This window comes from Narcine bancroftii, chromosome 8 (genome assembly GCF_036971445.1).
Source record: "Narcine bancroftii isolate sNarBan1 chromosome 8, sNarBan1.hap1, whole genome shotgun sequence".
Lineage (NCBI taxonomy): Eukaryota > Metazoa > Chordata > Chondrichthyes > Torpediniformes > Narcinidae > Narcine > Narcine bancroftii.
Genome location: NC_091476.1, coordinates 54998882 through 55023338, shown reverse-complemented (window position 1 = coordinate 55023338; position 24457 = coordinate 54998882). Strand labels below are relative to the sequence as shown.

The window sequence follows — 24457 nt, the reverse complement described above, 5'->3', positions numbered from 1 at the left end:
TCACAGGTTCAGTGATACTTATGCTAATGTTCGCAGACAAGCTGCAACTCACAGGTTAAGTGACAAAAAACCCCTCCCCAACTTGGTCTCCTGTAAATCATCCTTTGGGTCACATAGACATTCGGAATGTTAAAACCACCACTGTAAGGGGAGTTCCAGTTGTAAACGACGTTAGCTGCTCCAGAACACCACAGCTGCTTGGCATCAGACTCCAGGCAGCCTTGGAGATCATCACCGAACAGACAGCGATGGCCCTGAATTTATGGGCTGAAGAAAGACGACAGATACGAGCCACAGTTCAACAAAACCGCTGGCTCTCGATTACTCATTGGCTGCTGAAGGCAGCGTTTGTGAAAGACTGGTTAATGACAATGCTCACAACGGTCAGGCGGTTAAAGACACTTCTTCAGGAGTTTGAAAATCTTCCCATGCCCAGGTTCAGACTTGGCAACTTTGGTCCGGTGTGGGATGGACTTGACTTTTTATTGGTAACTGGAGTCTGATACCCACAGCCCTTATAGCAGCTGGACTGGCTATTCTGGCCATTATGGTGCTCCCCTGCCTAAAGACTTGTGTGCAGTATTTAATTCAACGGACCCCTCGTCAGATCACTATAACCCAAATTCTGTCTGATGATGCTGAGACTGCAGTTCATTTACTGACTCACTGGGAAAAAGACCAAGTTTACAAGTAATACATTCCAATTGAGAATTCACGAAGCGTAGCTAAAAGAAAAGTGAGGATTGTGAGAGATGAGTAAAACTAATATGAAAATATGAAAGATGAAGGAAGCTAGTATGGATATATGTGTAATTGAATAAAGCCAGTATGAATAGGATAAGGATAGATAATAGATAATAGAATGTAGGAAGTAAAGTTAGTTTGAATAAGATAAGGGTCTTCTAGTAGACAGAATCAGCAAGTTCCGCATATGTAATTAGTAAGCCTTAGACAGAATTAGCAAGTTCTGCATATAAGAAGTTAGTAGCCCTGAGAGTCGGGAAGGTGTGAATTAGAACAAAGGCAGGTTTGTGAATAAGGACAATAAGGACAATGACATGATGGGACACCGACAGGATACCCCCTGGTCCTCCAAGTTCACAGAAACAGCACGTAGGCAGACAGGATTGCCTAATGTCAAACTCATCCAGGAGGCAGAAGAATGGATAAAAGTTGGGTGAGCCCCAGTGTATGTGTGTATTCCCAGGGTAAGGGGAATAATAAATGTTATTATTGGATAATAAATGTTCTTCTCCATTTTTGTCTCGAGCAATTTCTGTGAAGGTACTTCTGTTTCTCACACATGGCTGTCACAGAAAACGAACCAGCAGCTACCTGTCAGCCCCAAATGCCTGGTCCTTTCCACCAGGTTGTGATGAACACCTGACATTCACAAATTGCGCACCTCCCTCCCCTCCAAAGCGCAGATCGCGGAGTGAGAATGGAACCTATCGACGTGGAAGAACCACCGTCCGAAAACTCCCGACAGTTCACCAGTACACGGGTGACTCTCTTGAGGTGATCGAGGTTGTATCTGAGCTACCAGCCCACTTGATCAGCGGGGAGGGTCCCGCAGACCTCGGCTGGATGAAGGGTCTCGTCGCCAAATGCTGACTTGGCGATTGCAACCGACCTGCTCAATCCCACTTGGTTTGCGGTGCAAATCGGTTGAATTTTGCGTCGTAGCTCAACTTGTCAGAAAGCCACGTATCACCTGCTGGAAGAGGACGTGATGCGTTTCGGTCGGAAATCGAAGTTATTTATAGTATTGAGATTTGCCTACAAAAGGGCGGTGTCAGCAGGCCTTTGTTTGTAATTAAGAGATGAGATTACGGATTGGTATTCAGGAACTGCAGCAGTGAAATGCACGAAGGTAAGATTATGTCCACCGGCCAACCACTGAGGCGGACGCAAGTAGCGTCTATTGGAACGTAACGCCGAAGATACCAGGTAAACTGCAACTCGCTGGGGCATCGCTGATGAATGTGGGGGCTTCTTGTGATAACAGAAGGAAACAGGAAACCGCAACAATTAAAGTGAAAACGATTTGGGTGATTGTTCCCCGTTCAATGTTAGGCGGTGGATAAAATGTGTTGAGATTCAGAGAGAAAATAAACACCTTTCCTTACATGTTTAAAATGTGCATGCAGTGGGATGGGACAGTCCCATGGGGAAATGAGAGTTTTAGAAGCAGCCCTAAACTAACGCCAAATAATCTGGGATAAAACCAACTTCCCCACCTCCAAGTGTTGACGCTAATGACTAGAAAGAAAATCTCATTCCATTACCCTTGGTCTTTCGTGTTAAAGAATTTGGCCCGTGAAGCGTTACCCACAGTTTGGAGATGCAGAAGAAACTACACCCCTTGCAAACGTTAATAGACGCTCTTTTGTAGACGTGAGCAGAGAGACCAGCCTGGCGTTGAGCAAATTCACGATACGGGCCGTTTTCGAGGAACGACCCCCGGGACGAGGGGTGGGTGGCCTGGAAATACTGTAGTTCATCTAGTGACTGCAGTCGAACAGCGCAGAAACATGCCCATTGACCTCCTGATCCACCCTGTCCCTCTCCCCTCTCCATCAGTCATGGGTGGCACGGTTGGCATCGTGGTTCGCGCAACGCTTTTACAGCGTCATCGACCGGGACCAAGGTCTGGAAGGAGCTTCTCCCTTCGTCCTGTGTCTGCATGGGGCTTTCCCCGGGGCGGGGGGGCTCCTGTTTCCTCCCACCATTCGAAGGTAATGGTAAATTGGGCTGCACGGAAAATACTAAAATCATTATGAAACAAATTAATTAAGAAAGAAAGTATAGTGCCCTCACAGATTTTAAAAATAATATAAAATATTTCAGCAATATTGTAAGATATCTTCAATAAATCAGATAGGGCAGGTCAGTGAGTATCGTGGTTCCAATGCCAGCAACCTGAGTTTGAATCCAGTGCTGTCTGTAATGAGTTTGTACCTTCTCCCTAGGTCTGTGGGGGTTTCCTCCAGGTGCTCCACTTTCCTCCCACCCTCCAAAACATACAGGGTGTGGAGGTAAGCTGGTGTGCATGGGCTCATAGGCAGGAAGAGCCTGTTACTGTGCTGTATCTTAATTTTAATTTAAAAAAGATAATGCGATGAAGCAGTTTGTTTCAATTTCCCATTTATTTTCTTCTCTGCTCCCACTTATCACCCACCTGTTGTTTGTCTCCCAAATCCATCCCCACTTAGCTCTATCCTCCTTCACCTCTCCTCTAGTCCATTTATCTCCAACTGGCTGCTGTTTTATCCTTCTATTTGTACCAGCTATCTTTTCTCTCCACTATCAATCCTGATGCAAGGCTTCGACCTGACGTATCAAAATTCCTTTCCCCACTCACATTTGAGTCCCCTGAGTTCCCCAGCAGTCTGGTTTATTCTTGATCAATTTGCAGAAGTGCTGGACAAACTCAGCAGATGTAGCAAAGATTATATAACTACTGTTTCGCTATGAGCTGTTCATCAAGGTACGAACGTAAAGCATCTGCCTGCTTTTTGGTCGTACCTAATGAAGGGTTCAGGCCAGAAGTGTTGATTGCATCTATCTGCATGAATTCTAAGATGCCAAGAGTCTCCATGGAAAAACTTACTTGGGATTATTCATTGGGTGAGCTACAATTAACTGATTTTTAAAAAAATATTATTTGGCTGCCCAATCAAAATTGATAGCATCTTTTCTTTTGAGGGATGGGATATTGCTGATTGGGCCTCAATTGGTCGACACATGGCAGGTGAAAAGTGAGCAGAAGATCTCATTCATTGTATGTGGCTCCATCCCTTTTCTTTCATTCGCACGGCAGTGCCTGTAATCAAAAGTACACAATAGGGGCCATCCCAGACAGGTTTTAGTTGGTGATCTTGCCATGCTTCTACATATACCCAATCACCATGTTTAATAGAATGAATAGGATACTCCAGGGGTGGGTTTTGAGCTAATAAACCCTTCCGTTTTAATATTAAATGATTGTCTGGAAAGACAGATAGCCCCATTCTATGGATATGGAAACAAATTAATAATGTTTATGTCTAAAAGTGGGGTTATCTTCAAAAAGATCCCTGTATCAAAATGAATTAATACCAATGACATTAGGAAATAAAATCTTGTACATGTGGCACCGTAAAGGGATCGAGGGTTGTTATGAACTAAGACAATTTATGACATTTGAACAGTGAAATAAATAGATATGATTTGTCAACTAGAACTTTCTTCTGCTAGCTTCAATTAAGATATTTTTAAAGAGGCAGTTTAGGACCAGCCATGAGTAGTAACATGGAGGCCCTTCTTCGAAAGGGGATTACGTAAATTAATATCCAGGATGAATTTCCTTCCTACTGCCGAGCAATCGCCCGAAACCAGCCTTTCACAGATCGAGGGAAGGGTGGGAGACGGACTTGGGGAAAAGGATTCAAGAACAATATCAGGCAAAATTGTGCTCTGATAATATGACATCATTTATTAATGTCCGATATAGACAATTTTACACACCAATTATACCTTACACCACAAAAATGACACGGTTTAAAATCTGAAATTCCGGGCTCATGTTTTAGGTGTGGTTTCGAGGTTGGAACTTTTATACATTCAACCTGGCTCTGCGTAAAAGTAAGATTCTTTTGGTACGGCTTGGCAGAAGTTTGGACTAAAGTTATAGAAGTGGATTTTCCATGGGAACCAGAACTGTATTTATTGAGCATCTTATGGTTATTGGCAGAAAACGAGCAATATATCAAATCCAGTTCATGAGGATTCGACTAGCATTTCCCAGGAGACGTATCGCTGTTACATGGAAGTCCAACTCCCCCCTACTTATTACTTGCTGGAATATGGAAAGGCAAAGTTGTGCACCCCCTCCCCCCCACCCGGAAAAAGGAATTTATAATCTTAGAAAGAAAAATGACGTGTTTGTTGAAATACGGCAACCTTATTTGAATCATATTGACTTAAAGATATAATTAACTTCCCCGAAAAGGTTTAAACAATATAGTTAGGTATTTAGTGTTGAATTCCAGAAGATCAAGATATGGATTCATTAATGAAGACATGCTCAAACACCTTTTTTTGGACAATTTCTTTTGTTAGCCATTGGGGGCGGTGGGGGGGGGGGGGAATGAGATTTGGGCAATCATATGAGATTGTAACTTTAAAATACTATTTATATACTGTAAGGAATAATGTTCTCGATGAGCCTTGGCAGAATTAAAATATTTTTTTTTAATGCTGCATAATCTGCTGAATTTCTCCAACACTGTTGTGTATTGAACTACAATTACAGTATCTGATCCGCATTTCAGCATCTTGTGTTTTCAAAATATGTTGCCAGAAAAAAAACAATTCCTTCAAACCAACACAACCAAAGACACTGCCTTATTTTGACCTTTTTTTGCACTATTTTTATTTATTTTGCAAGGTGGTTTATATAATCTGTGATGCCTTCTCAAAATAACAAATTTTGTGATTATGTTCATGACAATAAATTCCCAAATGATTTGGCCGTTCTGCTTCCTCACCCCTTATTTTCTCAGACATTGCATTCATGCTTCAGACATCTACTGCCAGTTCCTTAAATTGAACAATGTCGTTTCCATTGTTAGGTGGGCAGTTCTTTAATCCTCAGTTTGAAGTGCATGATGCTGTAAATGCCTTACTGTGAAGGATGGGTTGAAGGATCTGGGTAATTGTTTTCTGTTGGCTGCTTCCCCGTGGTGTTAGAAAGGCAAACGTCTTGCACTTAAATTGCATATTCAACAAATTCTTTCCCAAGGCAGTTCACAGTCATTGGAGTATCAACTTATCAGGGAAACACTTGATGTTCTGCTCTTTCTATGCACAGGTTTTTGAGATGCTTTAGAGTGCAAGCGATTTTTTAAAAAAAAAAGGTCAACATATTGCTAACTGGGTAAATTATACACAATTTTACATAATATAACACAAATGTCAGTCATTCTTCAACTTCTAAATCATATTCTATAAGAAAAAAAGTACTTGTGACTATCACAGTCTGGATTTAACAAGTGCCTTTATAATTATGGATAGCAATAACATTATTTTTTCTTGTTTTAAAACAGTAAAAATATTGTAATGATGAATGATTCCCTTCACTGATGGAAAAACTGCAGACATCTGTAATCAAAACAAAATACTTGAAATATTCAGCAGGTCAAGCAGAAAGATAAACTGATGTTAAATGACATGCTTTGCAGAAAAGAGATGAGTCGAGTAGGCAAAGAGAATGTCTGTGATAGAGTAGGGACCTGAATGACTGATAGAAAAGTTGGTTGTGCTCACTGAATGGTAGAAATAAAGTCGTCAACTTCGCTGCCTGTAAGAGGTTTGTACTAACGGCGGCAGATTCAAGCGTGCCAGACCATGAGAGATGTCAGACCACAGAGCACCGGATAAGTGAGGTGCAACTGTTGTTTATGGATTTGTTTCAGCTGGACTATCTGCTGTGTGGGTTGACTTGCCTGTATAGCATGCAAACCAAAGGGTTTCTAACTTATCTAGGTAAATGTGACAATGAGTGATTCACTTCAACTCAAATTGCTCTGGAGCCTGCGGTAACTTGATCTTGGGTTGCTACCTGCTTTGTTTATATTAACCTTTGATTTTTGCCATGGATATTCATGTGCAGATGCAGATTTTGTGGGTTTTGTCAGTTTCTTTCTGAGAACATGTCTACTTCTATCATGACATGATAAACAAACTAAATGCAGGTTTCAAAATCAGAGGAAGTGCAAATATTGAAAGGCTCCAGAGCTAAGAGTGTGGCTCTTAGCATTGCAAGAACTTTAAACTGATTCATCATTGCCAATGTTATTTCCAGATTCTGCTGCTCCAGGTTTTCGAACAAGGTAGCACCGTTCTTTACCTCAAAAATGCGGCAAACTAGTCTCCAAAGAAGATTTTTTTAAAAACTTTCAGTTTCAGAAATTTTCTTTAAAGGCTATAAAAAATAATTATTTAAATATGTAGAGAGACGGTGGGGGGTTAAGCACATTTCTTAATGGAATTGGAGAGTGGATAAAAACCTGGAAATTGAATTTTTGGAAATTACCAACTCATCTTAAGGTTTTTTTTTGCTTCATGTTTATGTGGGGCTAACATTGGGAAAACATCTATGCCATTTGTGGTCAAAACTAATTTCCATCTCTTCTGATTTGTTTATGTAGGCTCTGGTCTTGCCTGATTGGTGGATGATAATACATAGTGAAGAGATAAAAGTGTAAAAATTCAGATGTGCGTGAGGGTTAATTTTTAACAGGTCTAATTAGTGGGTTTCAAACCTTAAAGTTATTCTTGTTGTAGGAGGATAAAATACATTTGGCAAATTCCTAATTGGGATTGATCAAATTTCACTCCAGTATTAATGCCATGGAATGATATGTCCAATTCCACTGACTGTGCAAGTCTCAGCTGCTCAGTTTCTGATCCACTGTTAAATTGCCTTCAATTTAAGATTACTTTGTATAGCCTACAGTCCATGGCACAACTCTGCTTTGTCCCTCCACAGTCTGGCTTCACTTCTTCTCTATAGACCTCTCACCTGACCCCACTCTTCCAGCGATGTGAAGGTGCAAGAGTACAGAACAACTTGGCTTATAAATAGGTTGTGTGAATCTTTGAGCCCATTCCACCATTCGGTATGATCTGTGACTGAATTCCACGTACTCACCTTTTTCTCCAGTAATATCTTTGCTTGATTCAAACTTTGACATCCTGTCTTTGCTCCTTCCTTAAAGAAGGGCTCAGGCCTGAAACATGGGTAATATATCTTTGTCTCCTATAGATGCTGAGTTCCTTGACATAGTCAGAATGAGGCCACACACAAAGTGGAGGAACAACACGTCATCTTCTGACTGCCCCCCCCCCCCCCAAACTGGTTGACATTAATATTGATTTCTCTACCTTTCATTTAAACCTCTTACCTTCCCCAGCTCTGTTTCTCTCCCTTATCCCTGTCTATTTTCACACACTTATTCAATTCTCACCTCTCCCCTTATTCTATTGTTAACACCAGCCAGCACTGTTTGTTTTCTGCTCATTCTTTTATTCATTGCTTTTTCCTTGAAGAAAGACTGAGACCCCAAATTTTGACAATATAATCTTTGTCGCCTATGGAGGCTGAAAGACTGGCTGAGTTCCTCCAGCATTTCATTATGCTTTAACTCTGACATCAGTCCTGGAATGCTTTTATTTCAAATAGTGCTGGGTAAATATTGGTGTGGTGAAATAGTTCAGAAGCTGACAAGAGGATTTATTTCAGAAACTTGACGAACATAAATTATCAATAGGTATTTGGGGATATAGCTTTTAACGTGTTAAAATGTTCATCATTGGGATGTTGCAAGTGAAAAAGACACTAGCTGAAGGAAAATATATCAGAAGTGGGTGATTGATAAATGCAGATTTTAAGGAATTTCTGGAAAGAGCAAAAGTGGAGGAAATTCTAGGGCATGATAAATGGGCATCTTGTATGGAGTGAAAATCAGGGACATTAAGGTCAAAACTGGATAATTAAAATATTGTAACTGGTATATGAATATTACACTTAAAACAATACATGTAAATACCAATGTGCATGTGTGTACCAGCTAAGATACCAGTTTATGTTATTTTTCACGTGTAACTAGCACATTTCAAACATGTTCTGAGTTCACATTCATGGCCTAAGTAGATTGGGGACAATCCTATTGGAACCAGTCCAAATTACTGCCTTGGTAAAAAAAATTTAAATCATCATCTTTCATCTCTGTATTGTTCAGCAAAATTCTCCCATGATTACTTCACAAATTCGTTTTGCAGGCTTTAAGATGTAAATGAAGAATGGTCAGCTTTGTGGGTCAGTAAGAAGATGACTAAATCAATGGTTTGGATGATAACATTCTTGCTTTTTCTTTCATGTGGTAAGTATTCAAATAATTTTTAATCCAACCATTGGTCAACAAAAGAGATCCTGCTATTCGGTTTTCTTTCATAATTAATTTGGAATTGAAACCACCCTCATTGTCTGTAAATGTTCAAAGTCTTAAACTTGCCTTTTCTTCTGTGACTCTGGTTTTCCATGTTCCATTGTGCACTTTTGGGTAATCTGTTTAAAATGGGCATCTCTGATTAATTGTAAGCTGGCTCAATGGATGCAAGAGTGGTTAAAAATATCTTTTTAATTCATGGATCATGGGAATATGCATGGATCTTTTTGAATCAGTTGCCAAAATATGCATTTATTCTTTAGTTTTAGGTCAGCTGGAGGCACCACAGAATGTGACTTTAATTTCTGAAAACTTTCGATATGTTGCGAATTGGAAGCCAGGAGCTGGGTCACCTCCAGACACCAGATACACTGTTGAGGCCTTCCAGTTGAAGTGAGTGTCTTTGTCTGTGTTACTTAGATTTCTGATGTCTCGTCTGGTGGAATTATTCCTTTTTTTTCTACAGTCAGGGTCGGCACCAGAACGAGTGTTAGAGAAGGGCATTAGGGTAACCGGGTGGGACACAGTCCGACAGCTGTAAACTCGCTCATCGTGGTGGGGGGGGGGGCTGGTAGGGGCATACGTAAACCTCCTCTGTTCCTCTGACGTAGCAGCCGAAAGCGCTGCTTTTATTGCGTGGAGAGTCACTAGTGCGCATCAAGCGGGATGCTGGTGACGCTTGTGGGGTGGGTCTGATGGCTGTGAGGGTATGAGGGCACAGGACCTCTGAAGGGGGGAGGGGGGACCATGCCGCACAAGTATATAGGGGCACAGTACCTTGCAAGGGGGGTGACCATGCCCGCGAATGCTCCCTTTTGCGCCGACCGTGCTTACAGTCATTTATGTTCAGTCTTCTGGAATATTGGCTGATGATGTGGTGATGTACGCTGGAAAGGTGTTTATCTTGTCTTCATCTTGTGTCCCAGTGTAGAACATTGGCTTAAGAGGTGCTATTGAAGAAATCAAAAAGAGCAGCTGGTGGGGGCAAACCCAAGCTGTGCATTGATGGCAGGGTTAAGGTGCTTAAATGGGCTGGTCTCCAGCAGGTTGTTTCTTTTACTGGTCGATGAGAAGCTTCTTGACTTTTTCTACAGCAAAGTAGAAATAGTGGTTTGAGTCCTTCGTCCCTGTTTCCTCCAGGCCCGATTCAGACTTGAGTTAACAATTACCATTTAAAAAAAAAAATACCAAGGACACACGCCATGTTGTACGGAAATACAACTGTGCAAAATAGGATACCCAGAACAGATTGGCCAGCTCAAAACCGACCATTCACAATGGTCTGTCAATCATCAACAAATAGCTGAAATGTCGTGGCTAGGTGTACCCCTCACTAGTTTGATTTGACAAGAAATACATGTGTGCCAGGCACTGGTTAGCTTCAAAACAGAATTTCATGAATGCTAAATGACATCCTACAGGGGGAAAAAAAAACAAATGACTTCACCATCAACAGATCAGATCCCCCAATGTTGACATCAACCAGAAAGTAAAACACACAGTGCTGGAGAGACTCCGTGAGTCAAACATTGTCCTTTATGTAGCAAAGGCAGAGATACATCACCGACATTTCGGGCTTCAGTGCTTCATCAAAGTATGAGAAAATGTTGGTGAGCATCAGAATAAAAGAGTGAGGTGGGGGAAGGGGGGGCATAATAGAAAGTGATAGGTGGAGAAGGGAGGGAGGGGACAGAAAAACTGGGGGGAGGTATGGGAAAGGCAGATGTGTGGAGGTGGAAAGAACTGGAAAGGCAGGAAATGGAGGAGGGGAAGAAAAGTCAAGCAGGTTTAATGGAAAGCAGTAAAGTCAATGTTAATGCCTTGTGGCTGGAGGGGACTCAGACAGAAAATACGGTATTGTTCCTCCAATCTGCGGGTGGTCAGGATGGGACAATACATTAGGCCATGTGAGCGCGGGAGTGTTACCCGCAATTGAAATGGTTGGCTACTGGGAGGTCTCTGTGGTCACGGACAGAGAGGAGGTGCTGAGCGAAGCGATCTCCCAGTCTCCGACTGGTCTCTCCGATGTAGAGAATGCCTCAAAGGGTACACCGATCGGATGGAGTAAACAAGTCCTCTTGAAGTATTGCTTCACATGGAGGGCCTGTTTGGGGCCCCAGACTGTGGTGTGGGAGGAGGTGTGGGCACAAGTGTTGCACCTCCTGTTGGCATTTAATCCCCTTCTAATTCTAAGCGCACATGTGTGTAATGTGTGTGTAAGTTCAGCAAAGTTCTTTGGTTCACAGTCCAATCTCACTGGTTGCAGGCAATTCTTGTTCTGTGCTCAGAAGTTAACGTTAATAAAGTTCACCAGGCTTTGGTGCTTAACAGGTAAATGGTTACCACTCAGAAGGGTTCTTGTTGGTTTTCAGAGAGAGAGTTTTTCTTGTTTCAGGTCCCCACAGAGTTCCTTTCTGTTTCTCTTATTCCAAGGGAAACACCGGACAGCCAGTCCTCGCCTTTGATCAGGCCGTCTTCCAAAGCTTGCCAGCTTGTCCCTCTGGAACCAATGTCTGTCTGTCTGTCTGTCTGTCTGTCTGTCTGTCTGTCTGTCTGTCTGTCTGTCTGTCTGTCTGTCTGTCTGTCTGTCTGTCTGTCTGTCTGTCTGTCTGTCTGTCTGTCTGTCTGTCTGTCTGTCTGTCTGTCTCTCTCTCCTTTTCTGGACAAAGTTGCTGCTGCCTGTTGTTACATTTGTTGCTTTTTGCAAATAACAGTCCATCATGAGTCTGAGCATCTTGCAAAAGCTCCTGCAAAAATTCTGTGTTTTAAAGTGCTCTAACAAACCTTTTCCAATTTATCTCCCAAACACCTCTATATACTCACATTAATGAGAGACATTTTACAGTTTTAGGTGAGCAAGGAAAGACTTTAAGGGGATCTCAGCTTTTTCCTTCAAAAGAACGATGGGAACATAGAATGAGCTGCCAGAGGAAATGGTAGACGAGGGTACAGTTACAATGTTTAAGAGACATTTAGATGGGTACGTGGATGGGAAAGGATTTGTGGGATGTGTGCCAAACTCCAGAAAATGGTATGAGGCTAGCTGAGCATCTTGGACACCCTCAATCAGTTGGGCTGAAGGGCCTGTTCCCATGCTGTACTCTTTGTGTTTACATTAAGCACTAAACAAGACTCTGGAAGTGCTTGTCCAGTGGGATCTGCTATCTTGTCTCACTTTGACCTGAGTGGCAGCACAGAAGAATGCCAAGTTTTCACGCTTGACTCCAACACAATTTTCTAAATTGTAAATATCCCAAACTCTTGGTAAAAAAATTAGCTGTTGTAAATAATCTGTCAGACCAAATTGCATCAATCCCTTTCACTTAAATTATTATTTTTTTTTACTGCCTGTAGGTTTTATGGGAACTCTTGAACAAACTGTCCATGGAAGCTTCAAGTGAACCTGATGCATTGCAGTATGTCTCACATGTTGATTCTTTTATTTTGTTCAAAGGAATGCAAAAAAGAATTTCACTTCAGTCAAAAAATGCACCAATATTACAGCATTGTCTTGTGACCTATCGCAGAGGTTCAGGTCTTACTCGAGCATTTACTGGGTCCGGGTAAAAAGCATCAGCGAGAGATTTGAATCCTCGTGGGTGGAATCGAATGAGCTGCTTCCAAGCCGTGACAGTGAGTGTCTTACTGTTTTGTTTTCAGCTCTGTAGTGATTTAACAAATGCTCACACAGTTGTTTCCTAGCAACCCTGCATCAGCTGGTAGAACTCTTCCACCTGAGCCAGCTACATCCAACTGCAGAGACTCGGAACACATTATCTCAGCTGATATCACATGTAGCACTTTGGGGTGTTGCGATTTGGAAGAAGTCCTCTTTTAGTAGAATGTAAAAAGAGTTGAAGCCATCATTTTAAAGAAGAATAGAATTGGGCTGGAACTGAGGAGTTTCCCAGCAGGAGTGTTAGAATCACACTATTTTTAATGCTCAAAGCATTGAGGCAAATTTGTGGAGCTTTGAAATACTTAACAGAGCAGAAGTTAGAGATTTCTGAGTGCAAGTATTTTGCTGTGGTTGTGAACTTGCACCTGCACTCTTATTAGAGTCGAAATGCCCTGAAAGACTTCCCAATCCCAACCTGTCCAGGTTAGACCATGCACCATAGAAATCAATGGGAAGAAACAGATGCTCAAAGACTTGAGTGAACAGGTTTAAATGTATTTCTTAAAGTATGCATGAGTGCTTTTTAGTGTTTAATCCAAAATTGTGCGGGCAATTCATGGCAACTTTCTGCAGATGGCAGACCCCCCACCCAACTATTTTTCCTGTTAATAATTTTGTAGTGTGTCATGTACATAACTCAGTGTACGTAACGCATGTTCAGCGCAGTGTCGAGTCCAAGTTGAAGATGGATTTATTGCTCTGTTTATATTCACTCCCTGCCTCTGACAACAAGAGTGATGTCATTGCAGCGCCGGCCTCCTGCTGGCCCGCATTCCTGCCGTTACCCGCTGTTTCCCACTGTGTGAGAGGTCATGTGGGATGACGACCATTGGTTCCTGCGGGGCCCTCATCATCGCCGTGTTCCCCGGCCATTTTGTGAGCCAGGTTGTAACTCAGTTCACGGGCTGCTAGAGTAGCATCATTTCACCTATTGATGATGCTGGCTATTGGTAATCGGAGAGGCTTTGTGTTACACAGGGCCTTCCCATTAAACTGGGAGGAGGTATCTCACTTGCACTTTGGACTATGTTTGAGAAACAGATGGGGTTACTGGAAGATCTACCTCAACTGCTGAAGGCCATATCGCAGGTTATCATTTGTATGTACTACATGGTCTTCCTGAAGGAAGTGGCCAGCTCTTTTAGCTTCCATTTTCACCACTTATTTTCATAGAACTATAGAACATTACATCTCAGAAACAGGCCCCTTTGGCCCTTCTAGTCTGTGCCAAACCATTTTTATTTGCCCATTCCCATTGACCCTCCCCATAGCCCTCCATACCTCTCCCATCAATGTACCCATCCAAATTCTTCTTAAATGTTAAAATTAAGCCTGCAAAATTTACCACCTCAGCTGGCAGCTCATTCCACACCCCCACCACTCTCTGTGTGAAGGAAATCCCCCTCATGATCCCCCTTTCACTCTCAACCCATGTCCTCTGGTTTCTTTATCACCTACCCTCAGTGGAAAAAGCCTATCCATATTTACTCTGTTCATCCCCCTCAATTTTAAATGCCTCTATCAAACCTCCCCTCATTCTTCGCTTCAGGGAATAAAGTCCTGTTTAAACTTTCCCTGTAACTCTGTTCCTGAATCTGGTAGTCATGTAGCCTAAACTAAATTTTCTGCAAACCTTTTTTTTAAAACTCATTTCATGAATTAATGTCTGAAAGTTGTCTTTCATCAAGTTGTGCTTTTGCTGGGCAGTAAAGGCATCATTTGAGTTTATTGTAGATTGCGATGCTAGGCAGTCAAACTGCTCACGTGCAGAGGTTTTAACACACTGGTGTCCCAAGTATTTCAAGCGAGCTAAATCAGATAGAAATTAAGATGTGGACTAGAGCAGGTGGCCCAATATTTGGCCAAAAAAAAAAAGATTTTCAAGCCAAGATTTGGAAGTGGAGAGTCAGCAAGAGAAATCTAGAGGATGCGCTTTTAAGTGAATATATAAAGAAAATCCATGAATTGTACAAATGAAGTAGAATTCGAAAACTATGGAGGTAAATAGCACCTCTCTCGGATGTTCATGCAAACTATTTGGCTGATTAGTGCATGTGCGCGGAGCAATTATTTGTTGAGTTAGTGGAACAGTGCAGGGCGATGAATTGGTGACCCAAATTATATTGTTGAATTAGCTATTGACCCTTTTACAAACATTTCACTCCTTAGTAATTGGACAGTATAAAGTAACGTCCAGGAAATTGGTCTGGCACATCGTATCAGAGTAATACCAGAACATGTTGTCATGGGTAAACTTGTACCTCTCACTTTGTTCGTTTTAGATTGGTCACAGTGTTTGAGCTACCGAAAGAAAATAGACACACACACCGAGAGCAATTCAGCTTATACAAACATTTATTACAAATTCAAAAGCTGATTTTAAACTACAATATGCTAGCCCTTCCCAACTATACTTATCAACACCTGGACTGGTCCCAACTGCCAAAGCGAGGCAACGACTGCACACTTGTAGTAAGTTGTCGGGGCGCCGGTAGCAGCTTCTCCACCTCCCTCGTGCTGGACTCTAGAAGTTCTTCTTGCTGAGAGATTTTGCCACCTCTTAGAGAGTCTCCAATTTCAGCAGTGGGACCATGGCTTACATTACCCAAAAGTTGTTTACTTCATATCTTATCTCTTTGAACAAATGATTTAATTATCTTCAAGGTCTCCTGACAGTCTGCGACCAACAAAAGAAAACTGCATCTGTGGGCCTCATGGTGGAACTTAGATAATGTCTACTGATTCATATGTATGCTGGGCCTCATGGTGTAAATTAGATTATGTTTTCTGATTCAACTACATCCTGGGCCCCATGGTGGAATTTAGGTGGGTGTGTCTACTAATTCAACTGCATCTCTGGGCCCCATGGTGTAAATTAGATTATGTCTGCTGATTCTAAAAAAACAAGCAGGTTCTCAGCCTTGCAGAAGCAAAGGCTGCAAAAGTAAAAAACACGGTTTAAATCTTCCATTACACATATGTGTAATAGAAAGTGTCCAAGTGTAGGGCCGTGATCTACAGGAGGAGGCTGTTGAAATGGAATTGTCATTGGATCCTGCAAAAAAAATGTCCAGTATGTCAATAAGAGCAATGAAGAAAAACAAAACAAAATGCAGACCAGGAAATCCACTGTTTTAGCGGTCGAGATCCAGCAAAGCCACTACTATTTTTCAGGTGCTAGAGCAGTTGATGTGAAAGGCCTATAGTGACATTAATTATCATCTTTAATTACGGAGTTTCTTATACAAAAGGCACTGCCCAATAATTTGTATGTGGGTCTGATCTACTGACAGATAGTTAGAGAAAATTCTGTAGAAAATTCTTGATGGTAAGCAAGTGGACTTCCTGAAATTCTGGATTGGCCACTTACTATTATTTTTCCTCTCTGTAGTTCTCAAATTCTTCTTTACTGTTAACTAAAGCTTATGTTAAGTGCAAGCTGCGATGCGTCTGGACCAGATACATTCCATTTTTAGAATTCAAACTAATTCTGTAAAGGATACAAGGTGGGTGCTCCAACCCACTTCCTGATGTTGATGACTAGCTCTTTGTCATCTTGCTGCCACTAAGGGAGAGCTGATTGTCCTGACACCATGTTGGTGAGCACCCGATCTCCTTGCACCTCAACTGTTCATTATTTGGGTGGTCTCCAACAATGCTGATCTGCAAATTTATACATGGAGTTGGATAAGTCATGAGCATGGGAGAGGGCTGCCTTTAGGGGCCCTGGTGTAAGTGATTTTTGTGAGGAAGGGGTTGTCGTCAGTCCTCCCTGATTCTGGGGTGCAGGTCAGGAAGATGAGGATCGAGTTTCAAGTGTGGGGGGGGGTGTGGTAAGGCCTAGTTCTGAGTTTAGAGAGATGTTTATTTGGAACTATGATGATAAAGGCAAATCTCTAGTCAGTAGATAGGAGTCTAAAATGTGCATCCTGTTAACCAGATGTTCCATGGCTGCATGTTATTATTGTGACAGTAAGCAAGATGTAGTGGATCAAGGTTCACTGGAGGGCTGGAGTTGATATGAGCCGCAACCAATTGAAGTAGCTCGTAGCACTTCATGACAGTGGACGCCCGAGTCTCTGTGCGATTTTCATTAATGCACGTTATCTTTTTTGCCACTGGAATGGTAGCAGTCTTCTTGAACCAAGATTTGAGATCCTTTAATTGTAATGTAATAAAACAGAAAATATAACATTAAACAAAATTTCCTTTTGCCTGCTCCAAGGCCAGAGGAATCGCCATTAGTATTGCCTGACCCAACCCCCCACCTTGCAGTAAGAGAAAGAGAAGCCAAAGGGAGTCACTTCTGAGTCACTGAGTGTCTGTGGATTCATTTCCAGCACTTCTGCTATCTGCTGGAAACCTTGGCTCCAGAATCAAACCTCCAATATGATCAGGAAGCCTTTGGTGCCCAAGGCCCTTCTTGCCCATAGCACCTTCTCAAATCCCAGTTTTATTACCTGGTTGGCATGAGGCGGTCTCCAGCCATCCATAGCCTATGTAGATCCTCCTCTGAGTCCCTTGCTGGTCCATTACCATAGTCACTGCCCTTAGGATTGTCTCCTATGTGGGAATTGGATTGTGGAAGGTGGAGGCTGAAGATATCTGTGAATAATCACAGAAGCATAGAACACTACAGCACAGAAACAGGCCCCTTTAGCCCTTTTAGTCTCAACCGAACCATTTTTTTTTGTTGCCTAGTACCATTGACCTGCCTTCCATACCTCTCCCATCCATGTACCTGTCCAAATTCTTCTTAAATGTTAAAATTCACTCTCTGTCTGAAGAACTTCCCCTCATGTTCCCTCTAAACTTTCCCCTTTTACTCTTAAACCCATGTGCTCTGGTATCCCCACATCTGATATCTCACATATCCCTAGTGGAAAAAGCCTATCTCCATTTACTCTATCTATCTTCACATAATTTTAAAAATCTCTATCATATCTCCCCTCATCCTTCTATGCTCCAGGGAATAAAGTTCCAACCTGTTTAACCTTCCCCTGCAATTCCTGAAGTAAATCCTGGTAAATCTTCTCAGCACTCTTTCTATCTTATTAATATCTCTCCTGCAGTGAGGCGACCAAAACTGCACACTATACTCCAAATATGGCCTCACCAATGTTTTATACAACTTCAACAGAACATCCAAACTCCGAAACTTAACACTTTGATTTATGAAGTCCAATATGCCAAAAGTTCTCTTCACAACCCTATCCACCTGTGACGCCACTTTCAGGGAACTATGTATCATTCCAGCCATCTACCACACTCCTCAGTCCCCTACGACTTACCATGTACAGTATAACTCCCATAATCCAAAATGGTCGGGACCAGGCCTATTTCCAATTTAATTTTTTTTTTTTCGGAGAACTGGTCTTTTTTTTTTTATAAAGACAGCCCAGTAGCAACAGCAAATCCCTTGTAACAGTGTTTAAACAACAACAAACAGCAAGGTAAGGGTTTTTAAGCATTAAAATAATGTTCAATTTTCACCAAAAAAAAAAATGCTGGCCACAGCCGATCACTGATACTTCCCACCGAGGTCCCTGTTCCTGGATGGGAGCCCAAGGTCCCTGGTCAGTTTGGTTCAAAATTTTGGATAATTGAGGATTTCTGATTTGTTTTGGATATCCTCATTTATCTGAATTCTTTTAAAAAAAAAAAATTGGATAATTGAGGATTCAAGGAATCCGATTTTGGATAATAGGAGTTGACTGCATGTCCTTTCTTGGTTTGGTCCTTCTGAAATACAGCATCTCACACTTGTCTGTGTTAAATTCTATCTGTAATCTTTGAGTTCATTTTTCCATCTGATTCAAAACACTCTGCAAGCTTTGAAAAACTTCTTTGCTGTCCCCAATGCCTCCAATCTTAGTGTCATCTGTGAGCTGTCCCACTTGGGATTGGATGTCTTGGGCAGGGACAGTGTCCATTTCACTTTTCCACATGTTCGTTCTCAGGGAGGCTGATTGCTATCTGCATTGGGAATCGTGGGTGAAAGCATACATGAAACTGCGGCTGGTGGTTTACAAACCTTTTCAAAAGCAAGCTTAGTGCGCTAAACACGTGTTGCATTGTTTTCTGCGATTTGCCCAGCTTTGCTTTGTAGCCAGCAATTGTGCCTCACCACAATTGACAGGTTCCTGTGATGCATGTCTGGAACTCTGGCTTAATTTGATATTGACTCGGTCACTCCTGACGACCTTGTAAAGACCATACCTGGTTTTCTTGTCAGTTAGTGTCGCTCAACTTCAATCTGTTGGGCTTGAATTTCAGCCGGGTGTGGCTATTCCTATTCAGCCAAGGGCCCATATATTTAAATGCCACTCTTCCTGCATGTAATTATTATTCCTAGTGTTACGAGCCCAAAGTACCGCAAAACTCAGCAGCAAGAGACAAGTGGCTTTCAAAACAAAAGTTATTTTTTTAAATCAACTTCAAACATGAAAATAGAATCAAACTTTAACTTAACTCTATTCTTGTACTCTCTTCTCTTTGGCTTGGCTTCACGGACAAAGATTTATGGAGGGGTATGTCCACGTCTGCTGCAGGCTCATTGGTGACTGACAAGTCCAATGCGGGACAGGCAGGCACGGTTGCAGCGGTTGCAAGGGAAAATTGGTGGGTTGGGTGTTGGGTTTTTCCTCCTTTGTCTTTTGTCAGTGAGGTGGACTCTGCGGTCTTCTTCAAAGGAGGTTGCTGCCCATACTATACTCTATATTAACCCAAATTATCCCCCTCTAGTTCTAACCGGACGTGTATGTAATGTGTGTGTAAGTTCAGAAAAGTTCCTTGGTTCACAGTCCAATCTCATTTCTCATTCCTCCAAGTTCACTGGTTGCAGGCAATTCTTATACTGTGGACAGAATTTAACATGTATAAAGTTCACCAGGCTTGGTGCTTGAAAGGTAAATGTTTACTGCTCAGGAAGGTTCTTGTAGGGTTTGCAAAGAGATGTTTGTTGTTCCAGGATTTCCACAACTGAGGTACCACCACTAGTTACCTCAGGATGTCGCTAATGAAACTTGCCCCATCAGGGTCTTCTAGATGGTAACTCTTTCTTCAAGCTACCACAGAGTTCCATTTCTTCCTCTATTTCAAGAGAAACATCAGACAGATAGCACTTCCAGCCATCTACTGCTCTGGAACTTGCTTTCATCAGTTTCAAACAGTTACTTGTCAGTATCCCACACACTGACTGACTGACTGAGCTGTTAACTCTTTCTCCCTTTTCCAACTGAAACTCTAAAGAGAGCATGTGACTCATGTTGGGCCAAACCCCTACCTTCCTGAGCAAAACAACAGGAGTTCTTGTGACCTTTCTATGAGCACTTTGCAGAAAGGGTACTGATAGACAGCATGACTCCAGCAAGTCAATGATCAAGCATTTTATGATGTCATTTCAATTAACACCTCCTTATGAAAGGTGCTTACGTCAGAGATCTTTCAATGTGAATTCTTCAGTCTTTCAAATAAGATCTGTTTTGAAATGTGTGTATAATATATGTGACCTACTCTAAATCTTATAAATTCTCCCCAAATATTAATATTGGTACATTAACATCTTGGCAACATTGACAACTCTCACAAAAGTAAGGGCCAACTATGCTAGGAATGGAATGAGTTATCAAGAGGGTAGGTAGTCCTGGAATTGTAGATTCAAACCACATGGACCACTAGATCAGTGGCCAACATCGAGCATCCCTATTGATTAATACTACGCAAACCCCATTCTATTCTCCCCACATCAACCTCCTTCCACCACACACTTTTTTAACAGCAGACAATTAAACCTAACAATCTACACACTTTGGGATGTGGGATGAATGGGGGCACGTGAAAGAAGCCCACGGAGCCAAAGGAAGAATATCGAAACTCCACACGACAGCGGCAGTGATTAGGATAGAATCCAGGTCACTGGAGCTGTGAGACAGCCGTTCAACTGGCTTTCGCCCAAATAGTAGAGAGATCTGATTCCTGCAATGCATAGTTTTTCAAATTGACATTTTAACAGCGATCATCTGTCCCATAAATTGGAGATGGGAGTTGATTTTTGCCACATTTGAAAGAAGACACTGTTTTTTTTAAAAAGGAATATCACCACTGATTTATTTGTTTTGTTCATGTGTTAGTTCCTTTTTTTTTGTATGCCAACTGAAAGGTACATTGTCATTTTTCCTCATTTCCCTCTATCGATTATGGAATGAATGTAGGGCTCGTTCCTTTCCTGTTATTCAGGCTTCAATGTGTGGTTTTCAGAGCGAGCTGAAGGTCAGCCTTGGGTAACTCTGGAAAGAAAACATTCTTGGGGTCAGCAGCTGTCTTGATGTAAAGAAACAAAGAGCCAGGGGAGGAAACTCCGAACAAGAAGGAATGTGGCTCTGCTACATATTTTAAAATGCAAACATGGTTGATTCACTAATTAATTGGATTGATGATGTAGACTGCAAAAGAAGGAAATGTTTGCTTTCAAGGCTCAAGTAATCCCAAAGATCTTGCAGCTAATACTTCACATTTGGAACATTGCCACAGTTTAATACATTCTTCCTTGTTCACTGATTTGCTTTCCAAAGATGCACCAACTCTTAAGCTTGGTTTCCATCTTCACCTTAAAACTCTTCAAATATATGCACCTGTATGTATGCACGAGGATTCAATAATTATCTATACATACATACTTACTATGCCACTTGTGTTTACAACAAGTGAAGCAAGAATTATTGATTTGTAGCGGTGGCTACACAGCTCCTGCAATAACACACACAACCAGGGTTGAGCTCAGTGAGCAGACTAGTTTATTTCAGACTGCTGGGTTGCACTTCTACTCCCAGCCCGGACCTGGCTCTGAGAACTGTGCTGGAGGGTGCTGACGTCACCCGGGCATTACATGGACTCCAAGTGCTATTTCTGAGCCCCGAGCTGGAAGGAAGGGAAACCCCTGATGGTGCCATTTTGGCCTGCTGCCCCGCCACGTGGCTTACAAGTGGGGCTGGTTCGCTTGCCTTGTGGTGAGCCACCACAGAGCACCCCCCCCCCCCCCCCAGAACCGGTGCCAATGTCCTTTTCTGCTTCTTAGGCTGAGCAACGACCACGGGCTCGGTGGGATCAAGGTGCGCTGGCTTCAGCCTGTCCATGGTAAACAGCTCATGCCTACCGCCCAAGACCAGCGTGAACGTCGAGCTGGAACGTTGTATAACTCTGTACAGCCCCTCGTACAGTCGCTGCAGAGGTGCTGCGGTCGGGCCCTGCCAAACGAAAACTAACTCTGCGGAAAACAACTCGCCAGCAACGTGAGTCAAGCGGGTGCCATGCCTGTGTGGTGGTGGGGGTTCGAAGGAGTCTAAGCGTGCCCTGAGGTGAGGAAGTAGTCCATGCGGCGACCGCTGGGGATTGTGAGGTGAGTTGGACGAACTCACCAGGTAGTGCCAGCGGCGCACCGTAGACCAGCTCAGCTGATGACGCCTACAGAACTTCTTTGGGAGTGGAGCAGATGACCAGGAGCACCCAAGGCAGTTTGTCCGTCCAGTCTGGACAGGTGAGGCGGGCTATGAGCGCCGACTTAAGGTGGTGGTGCAGAGGTTCGACCAGTCCATTGTCCTGCGGGTGGTAGGCCGTGGTGCAGTGCAGCTATATCCCCAACCTATTGGCAGAGTGCAGAGATGAACTGGATGCCTCGATCGCTGGTGAGGTGAGCCAGGACGCCAAACCGGGCAACCCAACTATGCAACAGGGCTCGGGAGCAGGAGACAGTGGAGGCGTCTGACATCAGGATCGCCTCGGGCCAGCAAGTGGTGCGGTCCACCAGCGTAAACAGGTAACGGTTGCCCCTGGAAACGGGTAAGGGCCCGACAATTTCCACGTGAATGTGGCTGAACCATTCCCGGACGTGCTCGAACTCCTGTACAGGCGCCCTGGTGTGCCTGTGCACCTTGAATGTCTTGCAATGGGTGCATGTTCTGGACCAGCCAGCGATCTGCTTCCGCAGCCCATGCAATACGAACCGTTCTGCCGCCATCCGGACCATGGACCTGATGGACGGATGTGAAAGATCGTGGATGTGACAGAAGACCTGCCTGTGCCATTGCTGGGGTACCATTGGCCGCGGGGTGCCCAAGGAGATATCGCACAGGATGGTGCCTTTGCCACTCGGAATCGTGAGGTCTTGGAACCACAGGCTGGTGCTGGCAGTCTTAAAGGCCCTCGTCTCCTTCAGCTTCCTGGTCCCGGGCAAGCTGGTCGAAATCGAGAAAGGGCGTCAGCATGCAGATGGCCGGTCGCGAGAGTTCATCGATAACCACATTGTCCTTCCATGCCTTGTGCCGAGTGTCAGTGGTAAACTCTGACATGAAGGAGAGGTGACGCTGCTGGCGGGCCGACCAGGGATCCTTTGCCATCGCAAGCGCCTGGGTGAGGGGTTTGTGGTCAGTGAAGATGGTAAAAGTCCTCCCCTCCAAAAAATAGCGGAAATGCCGCACCGCCAGGTACTTGCCCAGTAACTCGCGGTTGAAGGCACTATACTTGCATTCCAGCGGGCGGAGCAGGCGGCTGAAGAATGCCAGTGGTTTCCAATGTCCATTCACCTGCTGCTCCAGGACAGCACCGACGGTTGTGGCAGAGGCATCGACAGAGAGTGCCATATGCAGGTCGGTGTGCGGATGGGCAAGCATGGCAGCCTTCACCAGGGCGTCCTTGGTGGCCTCGAGTGCGGTGCAGGCTTCTGGGTTCCAAGCGAGCGTCTTGTGCTTGGCTGCGGTGAGGGCGAACAGCAGCTGCATGATGTGCACAGCTCCCGGGATGAAGCGGTTATAAAAGTTGACCATACCCGCGAACTCCTGCAGCTTCTTGAGGCTGTCCATGCATGGGAACTCCCTGATAGCGGCGACCTTCACAACGACGGGCGTGGCTCCTTCGTCCGTGATGGTATGACCCAGGAACTGCATGGACTCTTTCCCGAACTGGCACTTGGCCAGGTTGATGGTAAGGCCAGTTGGTCAGCCGGGAGAAAAGGGCACGCAGGTGAGCCTTGCTGGTGACAAGGATGTCATTCAAATAAATAAAGACAAAATCCAAGTCCCTGCTCACAGAGTCCATGAGGCACTGGAAGGTCTGAGCGGCGTTCTTGAGCCCAAACAGCATGCGCAGGAATTCGAACAAACCAAAGGGGGTGATGATGGTCATCGTGGGTATGTCCTCAGGGTGCATCAGGATCTGGTGATATCCGCACACCAGGTCAACCTTGGAGAAGACCTTCGCACCATGCAGGTTGGCTGTAAAATCCTGGATGTGAGGGATGGGGTAACGGTCAGCAACGTTGCCTCGTTGAGCCATCGATAGTCTCCTCAGGGACTCCAGCCACCGGAGGCTTTTGGGACCAGGTGGAGGGGTGAGGCCCACGGGCTGTCAGATGGGCGAATGATCCCCAGCTCAAACAGGTGCAAAAACTCCTTCTTTGCTACCTGGTGCTTCTCAGGCAGGAGCCGGCATGCCTTGGCGTGAACCGGCGGACCCTGGTGGGGATGTGGTGGAATTCCCCGCGGCGCGGAGAGGCAATGGAGAACTTTGGCTTGAGGAGTGTCGGGAACCCATCCAGGATTTGCTGGAACTCGTCTCTGGGCATGCTGATTGTGGCCATCTAGGGTTGCTTCGAGCAGGCAGTGTCAAGGCGAATGGCCTGGAAGGTACAGGCGTCCACGAAGCACCTACTTCAAATGTCCACAAGAAGCCCATGTGCGAGGAGGAAGTCTGCACCCAGGATGGCAGTCGGTGAACCTCCATGCGAAATTCC

The 24457-nt window shown here is 43.8% G+C and overlaps 1 protein-coding gene across 1 annotated transcript in view; it reads left to right on the top strand.

The window, feature by feature from the left end:
* The first annotated feature begins 1493 nt into the window (after positions 1-1493).
* The window catches only part of LOC138740707 (interleukin-10 receptor subunit beta-like), a 47523-nt gene continuing 24559 nt past the window's right edge, over positions 1494-24457 (top strand). Inside the window, exons 1-4 of the mRNA XM_069893756.1 lie at positions 1494-1950; positions 8827-8927; positions 9257-9386; positions 12448-12626. Of these exons, the coding sequence (XP_069749857.1) occupies positions 8876-8927; positions 9257-9386; positions 12448-12626 (361 nt within the window). The 5' untranslated portion in view covers positions 1494-1950; positions 8827-8875. The remainder of the gene's footprint in view (positions 1951-8826; positions 8928-9256; positions 9387-12447; positions 12627-24457) is intronic.